The 18,991-nt window shown below is 41.0% G+C and overlaps 1 protein-coding gene across 1 annotated transcript in view; it reads right to left on the bottom strand.

Moving 5' to 3' along the window:
• The window catches only part of ctnnal1 (catenin (cadherin-associated protein), alpha-like 1), a 57,241-nt gene extending 39,907 nt beyond the window's left edge, over window positions 1-17,334 (bottom strand). Inside the window, exon 1 of the mRNA XM_085395363.1 lies at window positions 16,941-17,334. Within this exon, the coding sequence (XP_085251489.1) occupies window positions 16,941-17,036 (96 nt within the window). The 5' untranslated portion in view covers window positions 17,037-17,334. The remainder of the gene's footprint in view (window positions 1-16,940) is intronic.
• Between the last annotated feature and the right edge of the window lie 1,657 nt (window positions 17,335-18,991).

Below are 18,991 nucleotides of genomic sequence, written 5' to 3'. Positions count from 1 at the left end.
GCATGGGTTCACTCCAGGTACTCTGGCTTCCTCCCACAGTCCAAAGATTGCTCGGTGTCTTTCTGCAACAGCCTGCCAACATATGTAGGGTGTGGTCACGGGCTGACCCTAAACTGGATAAGTAGAAGAAAATCAACTGTTTGTATAGATAAAATAACTAGAAGTTTTAATATTTTCATATCAAAATTAAGAGCACTGAAGTTATAGCCACCAGTTAGTTAGCATAAAGTCTGGGAAATCGTTAGCATCACGCGCATAGCTGCAGCTATTCTAGGCTTGGGATTCGTGAGACTGCTGACTTTACAAAACTGTAATTTTAGATTAAAGTTCCTTACAGCTTCATTTGGACAAATTCACACCATCATATGTGCCACAGACTTGCAATTAGGACATCATCTCTCTTTACGGGTAGCGACGCTGGTTAACATTTAGCTCATTATCTTTACTAAGAGCAGTGTTTTGTTTTGTTTTTTTTGTGCATCTGAGTGTGTGCTATGTGTTGCAACTGCTGTATCAAAGACATATTGCATATAGACATAAATTAGGATTCAAAGAATAATAATAAAAACAGTGTCAATGTAGCCATTTTTCTTTGTTCTGAGTTTTTATGCCAAGCTGAAGCTTCGGATTTGCTTTTTTTGGAATAACAGGAGGCAGTTTTATCACCTACCCTCAGTTTCAAGATTGAATCGCATACTGAATGCTGCTTACATGTGAATATGATAAATTATTCAGTAACATCTGTACAGTATTACTGAGACCATTTTCTGTCCTACGTGATGCAGAGTGGATTCAGGTTTTTGCAAGTGAAGTGTGAAAAATGTTTTGGGGGAGTCAAAAAAAGTCACCTACTGAAAAGCAGTATTCATAAAGAGTACAAAAAGTAATTTGCTAAAACCATCTGAGAGTTTATAGCTGAGAGAGAGACACTTTTATTATTGAGCAAAACACAATGCAGATGAAGTTCTTCTTTCAAAAGAATATTAAATAATGAAATCAAAACATATCTCCTTTCATATTTTATAAGAGTGGCTCCGGCCTGAATGGTGCTAAAGTATTTTTTTCTCAGCATCATAATGCTGGCACACCTGTAACAGACTACCACTTACAAATAGTATAACAAATATATTTTGGATGAATTTAAAAAAGAGAGAAAAAAAGCTTAGATTTTCCTACTTACATCAAAAAGATGGCCAAAAGCCTCATCTACTGAAAGCTTCTAGGAGGCATATCCTAGTCTCAGAGTGTAAACCATGCTGTGTCAGCTTCTAACCAACTCAAAACAGACAGAAAGAATAGCGGACAATGACGCTAATTACTTGGATCTAACTGTTTTTACATGGATCAAGCTGTTATCAAAGTAAAACCAAGACAGCCAGCCTGGCAGCACAGATATCTTTGATCTAAGCACGTTTTTGCAAAACATCCAAGATGCAATATCAAAGACATCTCTGGCTCAGGCAGCGAGGCAATGCAGATGAGATCCCACCCATTTGGAAACGTACACCATATGCAGCTAGAGATTTCTCCAGGCTACACTGAGCTCTTTGTTCCATTGAAGACCGAGGAGTTTCATAGTGACGTCCACCCCATGGCCCCAAACCCCCTCCCTACCCCACCCCAAGAAAGCCTCACCAGAGTACAGCAGTTATTTAATCTGGCAAGTCAATGTCACAAAGACAGCAAAACACTGAAGAAAAAAAAAACCATCGAGACATCACTCATGATATCTAAATGTGAAGTCTTCAATCTCTTTTCACATCCAGAAGCAGGTTAGAAATTCCAGACGGTGTTGCTCAGAAGCCTTTGCTTAGACACTAAGTCTTGTTTTGTTTCGTAACATTCATTTTGGGCAAGTCATTGCATATCAAGGAGTAGTAAAAAAATATATATATATATACACCATTTTAGTGGATGTCTTCATTTGCAGACATGGTCCGTTGTTGGTGTGCATAAACAGACCAAAATTTCCAACTGATAAATAACTTAAACCTGCAGTCTAAAAGCTGTCTGGTATTCTGTAGCGGGTATAACAGCAGAGAAGTGGCACAAAGTCAAACATGGAAACAATTTTCTTCCTAGAAGTTAAATATTTTAGTCAATTTCACCCTACATACACCTTCAAAAGAAACATGGGGTGTAGAAATTCAAATGGACTGTGGCAAATAGTTTTCTTTGAAACCTCTGAACCCATAAAAAAAAGAAAAAAAGAAAAACCAAACACAACGTGGCCCTAAGCACTGTATCTGCTTTGTCCTTGCATCTGACTTCCCTCTAAGATTTATCTTTGTTGTTGAAACATTTGAAAGCACATGAAAAAGGCAAACTCCAACTCCTGATGAGTCTTTTATCGTAGTCCTCATTCTGCCCTTTAATTATCTCAATCAAGACCTCCTGAGCCACCACTAAAGATTGATGAGTATCTTGTGTACAAGGAAAATAAAAGTTGGAATAATAACCGTAAGCAACCTGCTAGAAATACATCTCCAGATCCATCATCAAGCAACATCTATTTAGATGAAACCACGAGTATAACCCAAAACAATCAGGGGTATTAAAGCTTATATTCTCACATCATCACAAGCTCGCAAACCAACATCCTGCGAGTAAAACAAAGACAGGAGAGTTTGCTTAGAAGTGTTGACTTATTTTTTAGCCTGGAACATTGCAGCTAATATTTGTCTTTGGGTGATTTTCTTGAATGCGGTGTTGCATGACGACGACTGCCCCCCTACGAAACCCGAAGTTATGAACAATACAACCAAAACACATGAAAGTCACCCCCCTCAGGTTGTCCTCATGCTGAGCCATGTTTAATGACTGGGTAATTGTATAAAATCCTCAACAGGAAAATCCGAACTGCTTGCCAACTTGGCCTGGAAAACATTCCATCAGTCATCATAATTGGTAATTACAAGTAATTACAAGTAATGGACAACTAATACAAGTAGTAGTGTGCAGTGAAAAGTGTGTGAAAGCGGCCTAACCAGGCTCTGTGACGGCCTCACTCAGCAACAGCATGTTCTGCAGGAGCAGGGGAAGCTGACCAAATGCACCTGTCAGAAACACTGGTCTGTTCCGAAACTAATCACGGCTTGTGAATGAAAAAGCAAAGTGACAAAGAAAAATGTGCTTCATTTCTCAGCTGCCTATTGAAGGTCAAATCTGATGAAAACCACCAAAATGATTTCCACAAGCTACCTCTGGGAATTCTGGGCTACTGCGTTTTTTGGAGGGGGGGGGGGGGGGGGAGGGTTTGGGTCAACTTCTTACAAAATGAAAGGAAGCATTTAGAAATGCGAGTTGTCAGGTGTAGACAAAAGCCAACGCAGCTACAAACTAGCCCCAGAGCAAGAGACATTCTCGAACAGACGGAGATAAATTCCTAAGAATGTTGTCTTGAAGGTTTGACATGTGAGAAGAAAGGGACTTTAGAAAGTGAAGTACTGCATTAATAAAGCAATGAAGTGTGTCAGACCAAACATCAGAAGCCACAACACGGAACGTTATACGCTGAGCTGGAGGATTCACCGATGAATGAAGAGGGGGGGGCAGACAAACACATGCATACCAGCCAGAATCAAGGTTTTTGCCCTTTGAGACTTTGACTTTTGACCTCAGTCGTGATGCCCTTTAAAGAACATGGAGGCACAATTTCAGACACCACACACACATGCACACACGCACATTGTGGGAGCTCGAAACTTGAGCCCTTAAAGGAATGCAGCCCCCCCTAACTGCAGGGTGTATAAAGGCCTGTGTTGTGACACACACAGACTCCCTAACACATTCTCACAGGGGCTTCGGGAACGTGCTTTCACTACATGACACATACCTATGTCTTCAAGTGGTTTGAGGTCCATCGGTGCAGAATTTAAACATCAAACGACATTAACATGAACCAGTACCTGCAACCCATAGACGAGTGTTTACTGACGATGCAGTAAACACTCTTTTCTAAAATCACTAACTCTCACACTCACATTTTAATATTAGTTTTCATATCAAGAGCTCTTTTCAGTCATTCAGATAGCAGATCCAGAGAAATGCCCAGAACAACTAGAACTTTATTTATAGGAGTAGAGTGACTTTAACTTATTTATAGGTGTTGGTCCTGGGTGTATGTGTTCTTAAGTACACATGTACACACTGGGCTATGAATCCCGGCTGACTGGCCCCAGCTGTCACCCGCTGGCTCCAGTCATCTAGAAACGGTGACAAGATGAGAACATCTTCCTCATACCAAGAGCTAGGTGTCAGAGTGTTTGCCGCACACGAACTTTACCTGGCAGGCTGCCCAGGTATATTGATAGCCACCTGAGTGTATAGGGGACTTACTTTTCATGCAACTGAGATAATGCCATCTGCCATCGATGCCTCACTGTTATTCTGAAAGTTTTTGGCGCTGCTAATCAGACTGCTGTGGCGAGATTGCTGGGGTGGTCCTTGATTTCTTTTTGCTGCTTCTACGAAAGGATGTTGTTGTACGCCACTTTTATCCACTGCACCTGTTGACAGACGTTCTGCTCTAACCAGAACATTCAGAAGCTGGTTATCCATTTCATGGGCTCCTACACAGAGCCCACAGAACAAGAACTACCATCTCCAGCTGTAGTCTAAAGTTGTACCCACACTGGTAGTGGTTCAGTCGTCGTGCATTGCTGTGAAGCTGACAGCTGGTCGCTCACAGACATCCTAGCCTCCTGTTGCCTAGGTAACCTATTAATGCATTTACTATAAGGTCATTTGTCAATCAGCAGTATGGTACATTCTCATTGGCTGACTTATAACTTGAGAAAAGTTCATCTTGGGTCCCTCCCACTTTGTGCCGCCAGTGGGTATTTTTGCTCATAGTTTCATTCACTTTATACGGTCGCCACATCACTTCCAGTGTGAACGCAGCATTAGGCAGTCGCACTGGAGCTCATCAAAAGGATAAAAGTCTGCTTGAGAGGCAGGGTGTAATGGAGACCAGGGGGGTATTGTTAGTGATTAATTGTTGGATTAGGAATTTAAAATAGGGTAATAAAGAAAACACATTAGTTCTTATGGAGTCTTTTATTAGGTTATTTGACATATGATTAAATTGACAGCTTTTAACTGAAAAGAGACAGTGGGACTGGCCATCCTACCTGTGTCGGAGAAGAGCCAAAGTTAGAGCTGTTTGCAGTTAATCATTTATCAATAACCTAAACATATGTGAAATGAGAACTTGTAAAGGTACTCACCTGTCCTGGTTGCTTCTTGCAGGATGTGGAGCAAAAGAGTGAAAGTGGCTCAATCACCTGTTTAAGAGCTCTTGGAGCAGACCAATGTGCCAGGTTAGGGAGTATGGTTAAAGAGGGTTTTAATTTAGATAGAAATGGGTGAAGCTTATGTTATTGGTTTGTTTATAGAATGTGTTGGAAATATGTATATGTTTGTGATGTTCTTTAATGTTATTGTATGTTTGTTTGTGTGGAGGGTTATGTTTTCATGTTGATTAGTTAACCCCCATACTTGGGCTATTCCGGATGTTCACCTAAAAAGGTAGAGTATAAAAGGAAGCCATTTGGTTTAGTTGTAGTTAGTGTTTGTGCTGTTACCATGCTCCTTCTTTAATAAAGTGCCAAACCATGGAGGTCTTTTACTCCAGTCTCACGTCATATTATTGGACAGAACCTATGACCGCCGGCCAAAACTGACACAGGGGAATGTATTGCTTTTCCATTTCATTATAGTTAGCCCATGGAAATCTGACAATTACAAACATAGCTCAATCCTGCAAGTTAAAATTATATAAACCCATTCTTGATACAAAGTCTTTTCAAAATGTCCAAGATCCTATCTCTTTACAGCTGTGCTTTCAACATTGCATTCCTTTCAGAAAACATTTCCCCTGAAGATATGTGACGCTCAGACAAAACGTGGTAAGAATAGCATCATCTTCATCCATTCTATGTCAGAGAAAGAGACGGCCAAATCTGGCTCAGCTGGTTACATGCTATTCCCATTAGTGTTCTTCAGAATGGATGCAGTCCCGAAGATTGCGTCTCATTTTACGGTAGAGAAGAAAGAGGGAAAGATCCAAAGAAATGATTGGGCTGAGCTATTCAGCTGAGGCTATACCTGCAGCCTCTAGCTAGGTTTTCAGCAAGCTGCATAATTAATGAGGTGATATAGAGCCCCTAACTCTCTGGAGAAGTTGAGATTAATAGTTAGAAAACTGAAAGGTAAGTGGAGAGTGGTGAGAAGAAAACAGGCACAAGGCTAAAGGCAGAACTAAAGACCAAAAGAGAAAGGGGTGTGACAGGAAAACGAAATCAGGAAATTGGGCAGAGCAACAGAGGAAGGGTGGAAGACATACAAACGAGGTGCTACAGCATCTTACACACTGATACTTCCTTACAGACACACCCTGAATCACCCCACAAAGTGAGGTGATCTGGCAGTCACTCAACACGACTGCTTGAGGTTGAAGTAGTCACTAAAAGTGATATCGCACTGAATTAAAAGTGGCATGCTTGCCAATTTAGCATAAAGTGAAATTTATCATTTAAGTAATCAAAAGATTAACAAAGAAACTAAAATAAAATAAAAAATCAATTTTTAATCAAACAGTGCAGACATTAAGTGATGGCAAAGGTGACACGGCAACTTTGAAATTGTTCTGAATTACAGAAAATGTTTGGTATTCTATGTTCCCTGTGCCCTTCACACTGTCTTTGTTCTGTCATGTCAAACCTCATCTTTTTAAAAGAACTCATTATCGAGGGGGGGAGAAGTTCAAAGACGCTTGAAGAAAGCAATTAACACATACAAGCCAGGCTGAAGGATTCCTCGGAGGTAAAGTTAGCAATGTTGCTGATGGGGAAGGAGAGAAGAACAAACAGGAAGACTTGGACAGCTCTGGGATGAGTGTCAGAAAACCTTTATAGATAATACATGATCAAAAAGATAATTATACTTATATCCAACTAATGCTTAAAGACTGCTTCGTTTCCTAGACTTGGTTTTGTTTTTCACTTTGAGATATTTCTACATTCCTTACAATGCAAGCCAGGAGGACAGAGGTAAGAAGATCGTGACAAGGACCGGCTGATCAAGTACAGAAAGGAATAGTAACACTGACTGGTGCGATATTTTCAGTGACAGCAACCTCCACTTTCATATAAAGACGTCACCCTTACCATGAAACTATAGGATGGTGCAATGGTTTACCTGGAAACGTAGAAAGGGTTCCTGTCATAACCAGGATTTGCAGAGCTTAACCTCTAAACCCCACAGTGTGTAAAACTGTCAGGTCAATGTCATGGGCTCAAGACCAGAATGATCACAATGCTCAGCCACAGACACACAAAGAGGAAAACAACAAGAAACAAACAGCTGCCTGCCAAACAGTGGTGTGTTTACCTGCGGTTGTCCAGGCAGCAGATAATATAGATATATCATGTCATATCTCTAGCAGTACATGACAAGGCAAATAGGAGAGTGCATGCCTACAAGATTACAGTAAGAGGCCTGTCCTGTCTCACTCTTCAGTCTGCATGTCCTAACAGCATGTACAGCAACACTATATCTTACTTCTTAGCGAGCACAGTTTAAAAAACAGAGAAAGCTATTCAACCTGTATCTGTGCTATTTTAGTAAAATATTCCTTATGTACAGCTACAGAATGAGAGCCTAGGAAACGGTTGTGAGGTTTCTTAATACATATGTCCTTGTTTGTGCTTCAGCCATGTGTTTATACATCCATCTTAATCCGCAGGGTGTGAGGCTGGACAACACAAAACATCACGCCACATTAGGCATCACATCTTCACCGACAGAGAGATTTCCTCCTGTGTGCTCATACTTATGAGATGTCCCATCACTACCTCATCATCATAACTCAGAAAAATATACTGTAAGCACAGGGCGGCAATGGGCCAGACAATCACTTGATATTAAACAGGAATAATAAGCACCTAAGAGCCTCTGCAGGTCTTGGAGGATCATTCACACACAGTGCGTGAACACGGTGGCAGATCATATTAACAGTGAGCTCAGGGAAGTTGCGGTGATAACAGAATTTTAAAAAATTTATAGTAATTTGCAAAAAAGAAAAAAAAAATGCATGGCAACATATCTTTACAAAAATAATATCCTGGTTAGTCGAGATAAGAATCCACTGACAGCAGTTTTGTTATTGTCACTTCTTCTCTCAGGAATCTGACGGCGGAAAATTGTAAAACCTTGACGGATAAAAACCAAACACTCAGTGTTACTGCAGACAACTAGGACCCAAGTTTTCACAAACTGACAAAATGAGTCTGTTCCCCATTTTCATTTGATGGTCAATGAAAGACTGAATGAAAGCAATTTGAGGCTGACTGATGATGGGAGAGGGGCTTAATCAATACTTTATCAGCCTTCAGGATATAGCCATACATCTCGGTCAGAGGCAGTGGCTTCTCCTTAGACAATTAAAAGCACCTTCTGCTATTAGCCTCACCTTTCAAATAAGTTAAAAATTGCAGAGCGTGAGATTTCCTTCTTGCACCATTAAATTAACTCTGCTGTTCCCTCTAGGTGACTGATCCCATTGGGCCAGGTTATTTGGAGGTTTCAGGTGCGCACACACATAAATGAAGACATACACACACACACACACACACACACACACACACACACACACACAGGCAAAAAAAAAGAAGCACTTTTCTCATCTGGAAGTATATTAACCGAGGAAAGGTCAACGGCTCGACATGTAAGACAGACCCTTTTATCTGCACTTAAAGAGAACAGCAATCTGTAATGACTCCCCTGATAGCAATAATGAAAAGACCGCTCGAGGGGACAAGGGGGAAACACCGATCATTTAAGCTCTGCACATGTGTGTTTACATGACACTGAGTGTGTGTTTGTGTTAGAGAAATGCAATGAAAAGTGAATATGAGTCAGGGTGGGAGGCTTAGAAGAGTGGATTTAATCATCAGAAGAGAGAATGTGGATTCTCCAAATTGACAAAGTTAGCTGCCTAATGCAACCACTTTACTAGAAAACAAGGGGAGCCGAGTGGAATTGCATCTCATTTCACTTTGATGAAACAGGCTTGTTGACTGTTTACTTCCTACTGCTGAACAAGGACATGCCAAAGAGCGTCATTTATTCAACAATAATGCGAGTCAGGCTCACTGCAATTCATATATTAGATCTTTAAACCAGCTGAGAGCCCATGTGTAGAACCAACCTGCAAAACCGCACGATCTCCCAGTTTCTTTAGAGGGGAAAAGGGTATATAGTGTAGGACTGTGCGATATGACCAAAATCTCATATCCCGATATAAGAATTCTATCGTCCCGATAACGATATAAAATCAAAATTTAACATTTTCTGTAAATTCTGTGACTCTCGGGCAGCTCAACTTTCATGAAGTGTTTCCAGCTGGGCGTTGTGTACCTGGAGTCGAGTGTTTTAACCGATACATTTAGAAATAAGTTGTAACGGCCGCAGTTTTCTTTGTGAGTATTTATTACACAGCGTGCTGTGGGGAAAAGCCTGTTCTAACGTTTGAGTCTAAGGTTTATTTTTTAGCACCTGGCGGCTCTTTTTTACTCCTCATCTGTAAATAATCTGCCTACTCTTTCACTTGATTCAGTTTATTTTGAAAAGTCTCAACAGGATCTTGAGCTTTATTGTGAAAGGTTTATGTGGAAAATAAACGAGCGGACACGCGATGGTTTTACCATCGTTGTTAACGACAACGCATAAAAACAGGCGCTTGTCCGTCCGTAGTGTAGTTATATTAAATATAAGAGAAAGAGATAACTTTAAGAAATTAATATAGCCACTACAGTGACCATCAAAACAATGAAAAAATATTGCTGTAAACTGTTTATTTTGTGACACCACGAAACAACGATAGCGTAAAATGAAACTATAGACGTTTTTATATCGTCATCCCATATATATCGTTATATTGAACAGCCCTAATATACTGTATGGAAATATGAGTGATTGGCAGTGTTGGGGAGTAACAGAATACATGTACCAGCGTTACGTATTTAAAATACACAATAAGAGGAACTGTATTCCGTTACAGTTACCCAAAAAAAGATGATAATTGGAATACAGTTACTTTGTTGAAATAAATGGATTTCACAGCGGTCTTTTCCTGTTTCATATGTTAGGCTATCCCCTCTCTAATTCTGGTAATTCCACGCATTGTCGGAATTAGAGGCTCTAATGTAAGCGTCATGTTAATCCTGGTGGCATCAGTTACACAATGGACCCAGAGCCAGCAGTGTACAGGCAGGAATGCATTTCTTACTTGGAAATTCTGACACCACTTCACATTTAAAGAAAAAAAAAAAGGGATGGGCCAAATCTGACCGTGCAATGCAAACTCTGTTTGCCAGCAACCAAGCTACTTTCAGCGTCAAAAGCCTCCACCTCCAACCCAAAGAAACATCTGAAAGTAAGTTCACTAGCCTACTGCAACTATTATGTTTTAGTTGTGGTAGCTACCTGGGTTATGTGCCACTTCAATGTACTATTGCTGTGTGATTTATTACTATTACTAAAAGCTACCCGCCACCAAGCTAACATTGTTAGCTGGCGTTAGTTCATAGACTGCTGACTGTTAGACTTGGATAACATTAAAAACCTGCTAGCTGCAAATAATCATGTGCAGTTCGGAAAGCAGTCTATGAACTAACCTCAGCTAACAATGTTAGCTTGGTGGCAAGTAACCTTCAGTAATAGTAATAAATCACACAGCAATAGTACATTCATGTAGTTGTAAAAAGCATGACATTATATTAAGTAATCTAAAGTATTCAGAATACGTTCCTTGCATTGAGTAACTTAACAAAATATGTTACAACCTACATTTTGGGGGCATGTATTCTGTAATCTGTAGTGGAATATATTTTACCTTCCCAACACTGGTGATTGGGAGTGTTTGTGTAAATAGCGTGGCCATTAATCAGCATCTTTCACTGATACTGACGTAACAGGAAAAAAGGTTGCTCTCAAATTGTGTTATCAGGCGTTCTGTTTTAGTCACCACCACAGTGGGTTGAACTTGGACGGGGTGACAACCTGTAGCAGCAGAACACAAAACAGACGATGACACATGAAAACCACAATCCCACCACCACAGATCTGTGTAGATTCTGTTATCCGTGAGCAGACAATCACACACATCAGAGTACACAGATACAAAGACGCTCAAACCACTGTGGAATTCCCCACCCATCTCCCACATATACAATAAAGGCATATGTTGTCCCAATCATGTTATATTTATATGCTCTGATTTATGAGTGTGTATTCACGTGCAAGCTTGGAGTGCGTTGCTATCCTCATGTGGTTTTACTTTCATGCCAGGGACCCATTTGTCTCCATTATCATCATACGACTCGAGGACGGAGATCTGTTAGGGCTCATGGCAACAGTAATGCCTCTGTCTAGATATAAAAAACAACTTCACTACCTGGACGTTTGTCATGTCACTCTACTATAGGACCAGGAACATTAGGAAGGAAATAGAGCCTCGTACCTCAGTAAAATTCAATTTCCAGTATTTCCAGAGGGCGGAACGGAAATTTGACTGATGGCCGTGCTTACGAAGCCGTTAAGTTTGGAGTATGTTTATGAAGCGTGTTTTGTCAGCTTTTTTGTTTAATGTTGAAATTTATGGCAAAATGGCAAAGCTTTGAGAAAAATCACATCCTCCGACTTTCCCCTGAGCATTTGTTTGGGTGATAAATATGCCATTTCAATCCAGGTTGAGAGCAAAAAGAACACGGGAAAGCTTTTTTCTCCCCCCCCACAGTGTTCTATAACACTTCAGAAAGCAAAACTGCAACCACCACAGAACCCCTGGAAGCATGACAAAGTCGATGCTAACAAACGCAGACAGAGAACGGATTTTCCAGGCCCAATTATAGGAGAAAATCTTTTAAGAAACTCCTGGCTCGGGCCTGAAGAAAAATGATGGAGACAGCTGAGCTATGTAATCACAAGGCCAGGGTGTCACGAGTGTTTAACGTACACCAATCTGATCAAAGTCTTAGAGATTATTCCCAAGCTCCTATTCGTTCCCACAAGTCTTTGCTTCAAAACAGCACCTTTACACTTCATCAGTGTGGACCACCATGTCCGCACCCAGACTGGGCTGCTGCGTTTTTAATAGGAAAACACACCTCAATTATAAAAGCCCAGGAACATAACTGTTTTTTCCCCCCACTAATTACCACTTCAAAACAGGAATCGGATCTCAAGGAAAAAGCATCCAGAGTATTGCTAATTGCCTTCCAGCTGGCTATAGGCCACATCACAGGTAGCACGCACACACAACAGCAGACGTGTTTGCTTTAGTTTCCCCTTCTCTCTGCATGATGGCCATTACATTTTGACCACCACCAGAGCAATTCATTAGCCTCACCATGTCCCTGAATACAAAACTGATGGCAAAGGTGAAGCAAAGCATATTACAAAATTTGTATTAACATAGGAGAATGTGTCGTTTAGAAATCAAGAAAATGCATTTTGTAGTTTGAAAAAAAGAAGTCGAAGGAGAAAAGGAAGGAACTGGTCAAAATGATAAAGAACGCGGCCCGAAAGCATCCAGGTGGTCCATTAAGAAAACAGGACTCATTTAAATTGCAGAATCTCAGACCAGCTGGAAAGTTGGGAATGACTCTGACCTACTGGTGCAAAAAAAAAAAAAAAAACCCCAGACAAACACAAAAAAAAAAAAAATGCATACACAAAATAATCAGTATGCATAAAAAGGAAAGACGTAGGTGGGACTGCGTGCATCTATCCAGTTTGTGTATATGTATGAAGTGCAAGACGGGGAGGTTTCCCTGGCCTATAATTACACCCTGGTGGGAGTGAAGCTGATAACAGAGGCCTGAGGATATCAACGTCAACAAGGCGAGAGGAGAGGAAATAAATAATTAAAAAAATAAAAGGGGAGAGTAAACAACATAAAACCTTATCAAACGTAGGCTCTCAGACTGACACTGCTTTTTCATTTCCGCTTTGATAGTTATGAGATCCACACACACACACACACACACACACACGCGCATGCATACAACGCTCCTTAAGAAGACAAGCTGCAGAGCACAGCCCTCACAGTCAGTGTTTCTAAGTACACTAATTCAATTGATGCGCATGTATGGCAATACTCATTCTCAGAAATGTCACATAACGCCGTTAACAAAGTTATCATACACACCTGAAGCCAGGTAATTTTATTATCACAGCTGGGTTAACCATCAGCCTTTCTACTGACTTTTCTCGCAAAGCGATTTCTTTTTCTCTCATTCAGTGCATACACAAAAACACACATAAACAGCAAGTGTCCAGGATTGTTTTCCTGTAATTTACGGTGAAGTTCTTGCAAATATATTAGCCGTTATTTTCCAGCGTACCTACTGTAATCTACAACAGCAGTTTCTTACTGGAAAAACTATTTAGAATACTAACAGTTGTTTTGTTGCCAATAATTTTTGCACATTCATTGTGGAATCTCAATAAGCAGTTTATTATCATACGTGACACCTGCAAGTCACCATCCTTACAATCAGAATAAAGTTTACGGTCCTTCTTGAATTATGACAAGACAGCAGCTTTGTTGCTTTTCTATTCACTGCATTTTAGACAGAAAATGAAGGCTAGCTGGTAGAGCTGGGCGATATATCGAGTTTTTAAAAAATATCGATATATTTTTATACGAGATATAAGATGTGACAATATCCTTTATATCGATATAGTCTATGTTACGTTATAATTATACTTGCGGAGCCGCAAGTTTGCCTTTCTTTCGTCCACTTTCGTCTTTACGCAACGTTACTCGGCCTCGCCTCTCCTTCACTGAACACAACTCCCCCTCCTCCCCCATCGCTTCACCTGCAGGAAGCGACAAGATGGACACGGCAAATCCGTTAACGAGTTACTGCGCATCGCCCCGTGCGTGGGGCTGGACGGCGTCAACGTGTTAGCTAGCTAACCACGCTAACGAGCTAACCACGCTAACGCCATGCAGCCCAGAGGTGCTGCACGGACTAAAATCCTTTCATTTTCTCAAAAGTTGACAGCGCGCCTTATGTATGAATTCTGGTTGTGCTTGATGGCCGCGCACCGATTTTATGTGGAACACGGCGCTCAGCAATCTGTCAAAAAATGTTTTAGTACGACTTTGGTAAGCTACGGAGCTGCAGCGCTTGATGGATTGTCGGAGCATTACGGCTGAGCCTCGCGGAGTGATACGTACTGTGCTTCAACGTAATATTACCTTACTGTGTATAAGGACCATAAATGGCACCTGTTAAGAGACGCGGTTGCGAAGCGGATTTCAAACTCCAGGTTGTCAGTCACGCAGTACAAGTTGGGAACAGAGCAGCTGTGAAATCTGTCCTTGTTATAGTGCTCGTCTTTTAGTTTACATTTTGACTGCACATTTGTGAGCTTTTTGTTATGCACAAAAACAACATTGTTTTCTTTTATTTATGGAGCATTATTATTTAATAAATGCTCATAATTTATTTTTGAGTAAATTTTATGTACATCTGCTCTATGTTAATAAAAGTGCCTGTGTGACATCTGGGACACAGCTTTGACTAAGAACTCTCTTTTTGTTCTTACTTTATGGCTTTAAAAAAAAAATATCGAGATATATATCTTATATCGCCATCCAGCTAAAAAATATCGAGATATGAATTTTGGGTCATATCGCCCAGCCCTACTAGCTGGTCACGATTACTCAAATCAGAGTCCCAATTGTTACGAACTATAACCTAGCACTGTCCTAGCGTGCACAAACACCAAAAACCACATATTTACAACCACCAGTGTCAGAATAACCATCATGACCTTTCAAAATTAATGATTTGACTTAAAAAATGTTATAATTTCATTCAATTTATCTGATTATTTACAATCTGTAAAAAAAAAAAAAAACTACCACACCTAATGCTTGAGATTTACTAAGCAATCCATGTAAAATCCAACTAAGTGACTCCGTAAAGAAGTTCACTATAACATACGTTTTTTGTTGGGGGTTTTTATGGAAACTATTTCTAGGAAATCAGAATCATACAAACAATTTTCTACCTTCAGCAATTATTCTTTGAATCAATTGCATCTCCACAAACAGCAGAAAAGGCTGACTTAAGCCCCCAGAGGACGTCTAATTTCAAAATCTAAATTCAAATAACATCCATTGTCAGAATCAGATTGTCAAAATTATTACTTCGGTAAAATAGACTAATCATTTCATGCTCAGAATCATTTCTTTAAAAAAAAAAATAATAATAAAAATAAAAGGAAAAGTTGTGCATTTTTGCACACAAAGAGGAACCTGTGTATCAGTTAACAGTGACCTTGATCTTATGACAAAACAACAACAAAATGTTACATATGGAGTTGACGGTCCTTGAAAATGTGGTTTCTTTCAGCATTGCAGAGCTCTGTTGCTATGGGGACAGGCCTTACACTGAGAAAAAAAGAAAATTAGGAAACACTGTCCTTGAGGCCCTCTATGGACTGTAATAAGCTGAATGCATATTACAGTTTACCCCTCTACAGACGGGAGCCCAGCCAATAACTCAGAAGGCAGGAGTGCACCATAAGTTTGCTGGACAGCAAATATTACACTAACACAAGGGATGGGACATTTATTGTACACTTTTGCGCATTATTACAGCAGTACTTAGTGTGAATATTGTTCCCCAAACTCCTGCTTGCACTGCCGGTATACGCTCGCACAGATTTAGCCCTGAGTTATCATACTACATGGAAAGCACATCCCTCTAACAGATGTCCTTTTCTGATAAGTAACCCATATCTATTCGGGACAGGATGACCTTATATCTTTCAAATGAGCCTGTGCAATGAGAGGGAGGAAGCAGGTTGCCAGTGAGCACAGGAGGGGCAGGGACAGTGTCATGGGCCTCCCAGTGTGGTATTATCCAGACTCTGTTCACCCAGCAGTGAGATGCTGATTTCTCCCACTGTCTTTCAAGTGAAAACCACAACCCTGTCCTACAAAACAGGGGGATATTAGCATTTATAAGACTAGTGGTCACTTCCCTATTCAGGAGCAGACGACTTCCCCATTTTTGTGACATGCTGGAAACAAGAGCGGAAGATAGTCATGCAAATTAAAGCCTAAAATGGCCCAAACAGCCTCCAGCTTCTAACCAACATACAATAAAACGATTCATTAACTTATTGACCTAAGCTCCTTGTTTTGTTTAATCCGGGGACTGTTAAAGTGTGTAAGAGTGGAGAGTTGCTGAGGGAGTGCAGTGGCCTTAAGTGGGTCCTTCATTTTCCTGTGTTTATTGAAAAACAAAGCACGTGCTTCAAAGTGGCTCAATTAGAGAAGAGAGAGCCACAGCTCCGGAACAGCTCTGGAGTGGTGAAGGAGGACTTCAGGGAAAACTTACGGCTTCTGGGCTACTCTCTGAAGAGTGTGAAGACTTCCTGGAGAGTTTGTGATCGTCTCAAAAAGATAAAGAACCATCATCATAATTCATTTTATTGCCTTCTGGGTGTGAACAGTTTCACTACCCTGCATTATTCTAGTCTGTTATGTAATTCTGTAAATCACAAACTTCCCAAGTTACCCGTTCAGCGTATCCACAGCTTATTTTCCTCAGACTTGGCTGTGCCCACCTTTGTAACTTAAGACAACTTTGAGTATCGTTACTTTTTCCGTTTTCTACAACAGTTACAGGACTACCACAGTGTCGTAACTTGATAAACTATTCGCACGTGGGACTGCTTTTAAACGCAGCACGGGAAGGAAGCACGCACTGCAGACACAGTGCACAAATAGGTAAACAACAGAATCGGTGTCATGTGCTCGACACAGCTGTAAAGTCGAAGTGTGGTTTGAGAGCACAAGGGCTTCGAATGCGATAACTAAACGTCACGGTTTAGGTTTCCGGAGTACTCACCTGCGAAACTAAAGGAATAAGCGTCTGCTCCACCGAGCGAGTTTTGATTTCCAGACCGGAATCAAAGTTACTGTTGCCGCACGGAGATGAAGCCATTCCCGCCGAGCTTTCTCTCCCTCTCTCCCTGATTGACACACACTCTCACACACACATACACGCACACACAATGCACGCCACTAACTGAGTTTACCGACAGCCTCTGCTTTGCTGTTTCGCATTTGCAAACTGGTATAACGGACTTGGGATTACACTCCGGGGGTTTCGCAGTCGGTCGTCGAGTGGCTCTCCACGCACGCACGCAGTTTTAATCCACTCCAGCTCGGTGGTTGTGCCGCTGCGCCCGCTAATGTCCATGTACTTTACTCAACTACGGCAGGGAGCGGACTGCAGCACACCACTGTGGGCAACCACGCACAGAGCACGCACACGCAGTCGGGTTTTCACTGCTGACTGCTTAAGTGGGGAGCGCTGAGCAGTTCATCATTGCGTGCACTGCACAGTGACGAGCTATTTATGTTTTAATATACAGTACGTGTTCACGCACGTGGCAATTACACTTACGTCATTTAAGTATTAATTACATTTCAAAATGATCTATAGTGCGCCTCGTGTGCAACAGAAGGGACATTATAAAGGGAAATGTATCATTAATTGATGTAAATGTACTTTTTTTTATTGCTTTTGAAAATGAATGGAGATTTCATGGTTCTGGGCATCAGAGAGGAAGGGGCATTGCCTCCCTCACACCACAGCTCTGGTTTGATCTCTGAGACACAGAATCATATGTTATCCCCTGGAGTGTGAGAATGCCTTACTCTCCCTCTGGAAAGCCTCACCAGATATACCAATTAAAGCCAGGCAGCACTAAAGCACATGGACTGGGATCTTATGAAGTTACAAATGTTACCCTTTGTCTGTCTTGAGGGAAAACATTCATTTTCATGATGTACCATTTGATGTCCTCTAGGCTGTGAAACTAAAAAGGGATCTCGAGTGACTGCATTGGTAAGCCTGCAGTAAAGTTCTTGTGTTTTAATTCTGCCTCCTTATTTTGGTGGAAATCAGCTAAACGGCACTGAACGCCGATATTTTGTTGTCTGGATCTGCCTGAATTCCTACAATGAAAACAAGTATTTCCTACTCAGACTTTAATAAATGACTGAAAATTTAGTTATGAAAGCTTTGCATCACTAATGACAGTCATTTCAGTTAGAGGTGTTGCTGACTTCCTTTTACAACCCTTTCCCCCCCTCTGCTTTTCATTATTTGGCCATGAGAGAGAGTCAAAATATGTATCTCTACTGAACTTACCCAGATGTATCTCCCAAATGTCCAGTCCTTTTACAGATCACAGCCTATGTTTGAATTCTACAAACCTGAGGCTCTTTAAATCTTTTCTTTCACACTCCGAAATGAGGAGGAAACATCTCATCCTTGTAATGCCTCTTCTTATTTCGTAACCTGGTGACTTGTATCCGCAGAACAGAACCGAGTGTACTTTATGGTTGCCTGTATCCGAGGCCGACCAAACGACTGCCAAAATTCTCAGTTTCCTCAAGCAGGTCCGGAAGCTATTTCTAACTTTACAAGTGCAGTCAGTGGATGACAAGTGGTGAGAAACGATTCACATTACAAACACAGCAGATGGCAGAGACCAGATACGGCTTATAAGCACCGTGGCACTGTTAGTGACGCCTTTTGCTGCCTGCTTTATCATCACCTATGGTGGCTGGCTGGCACTCTTGTGTCAGCAGTGGAGACAACTATTGTGTTTGTGTGAGTGTATGTGTCTGCCACTGTCAGGCCTAGCCAGTATTTATTTAAAGCCCCAGAGCTATGCTTTAGTCTAACCCTCCCTGTTTACATTGGTTTCACTCCACACACATACACACATATATACACAAGCAGACATGTACACACCCACACAAATACACACGTTTGCAATGCATCATTATGAAGGCATGCAAGTAGGTTGGCTGTTGTGTGGACAAGGTTCTGTTCCACCTTGATGAATGGCTCTACTACCAGCTAGATAGTATCTGTATGTTTCT

The sequence above is a fragment of the Rhamphochromis longiceps genome, linkage group LG22, assembly GCF_057381845.1.
Source record: "Rhamphochromis longiceps isolate RC_006_pf linkage group LG22, R_longiceps_female_GT1.1, whole genome shotgun sequence".
Taxonomy (NCBI): Eukaryota; Metazoa; Chordata; class Actinopteri; order Cichliformes; family Cichlidae; genus Rhamphochromis; species Rhamphochromis longiceps.
Note: the sequence above shows the minus strand (reverse complement) of the source record. Positions and strands in the feature narration are given on the sequence as shown.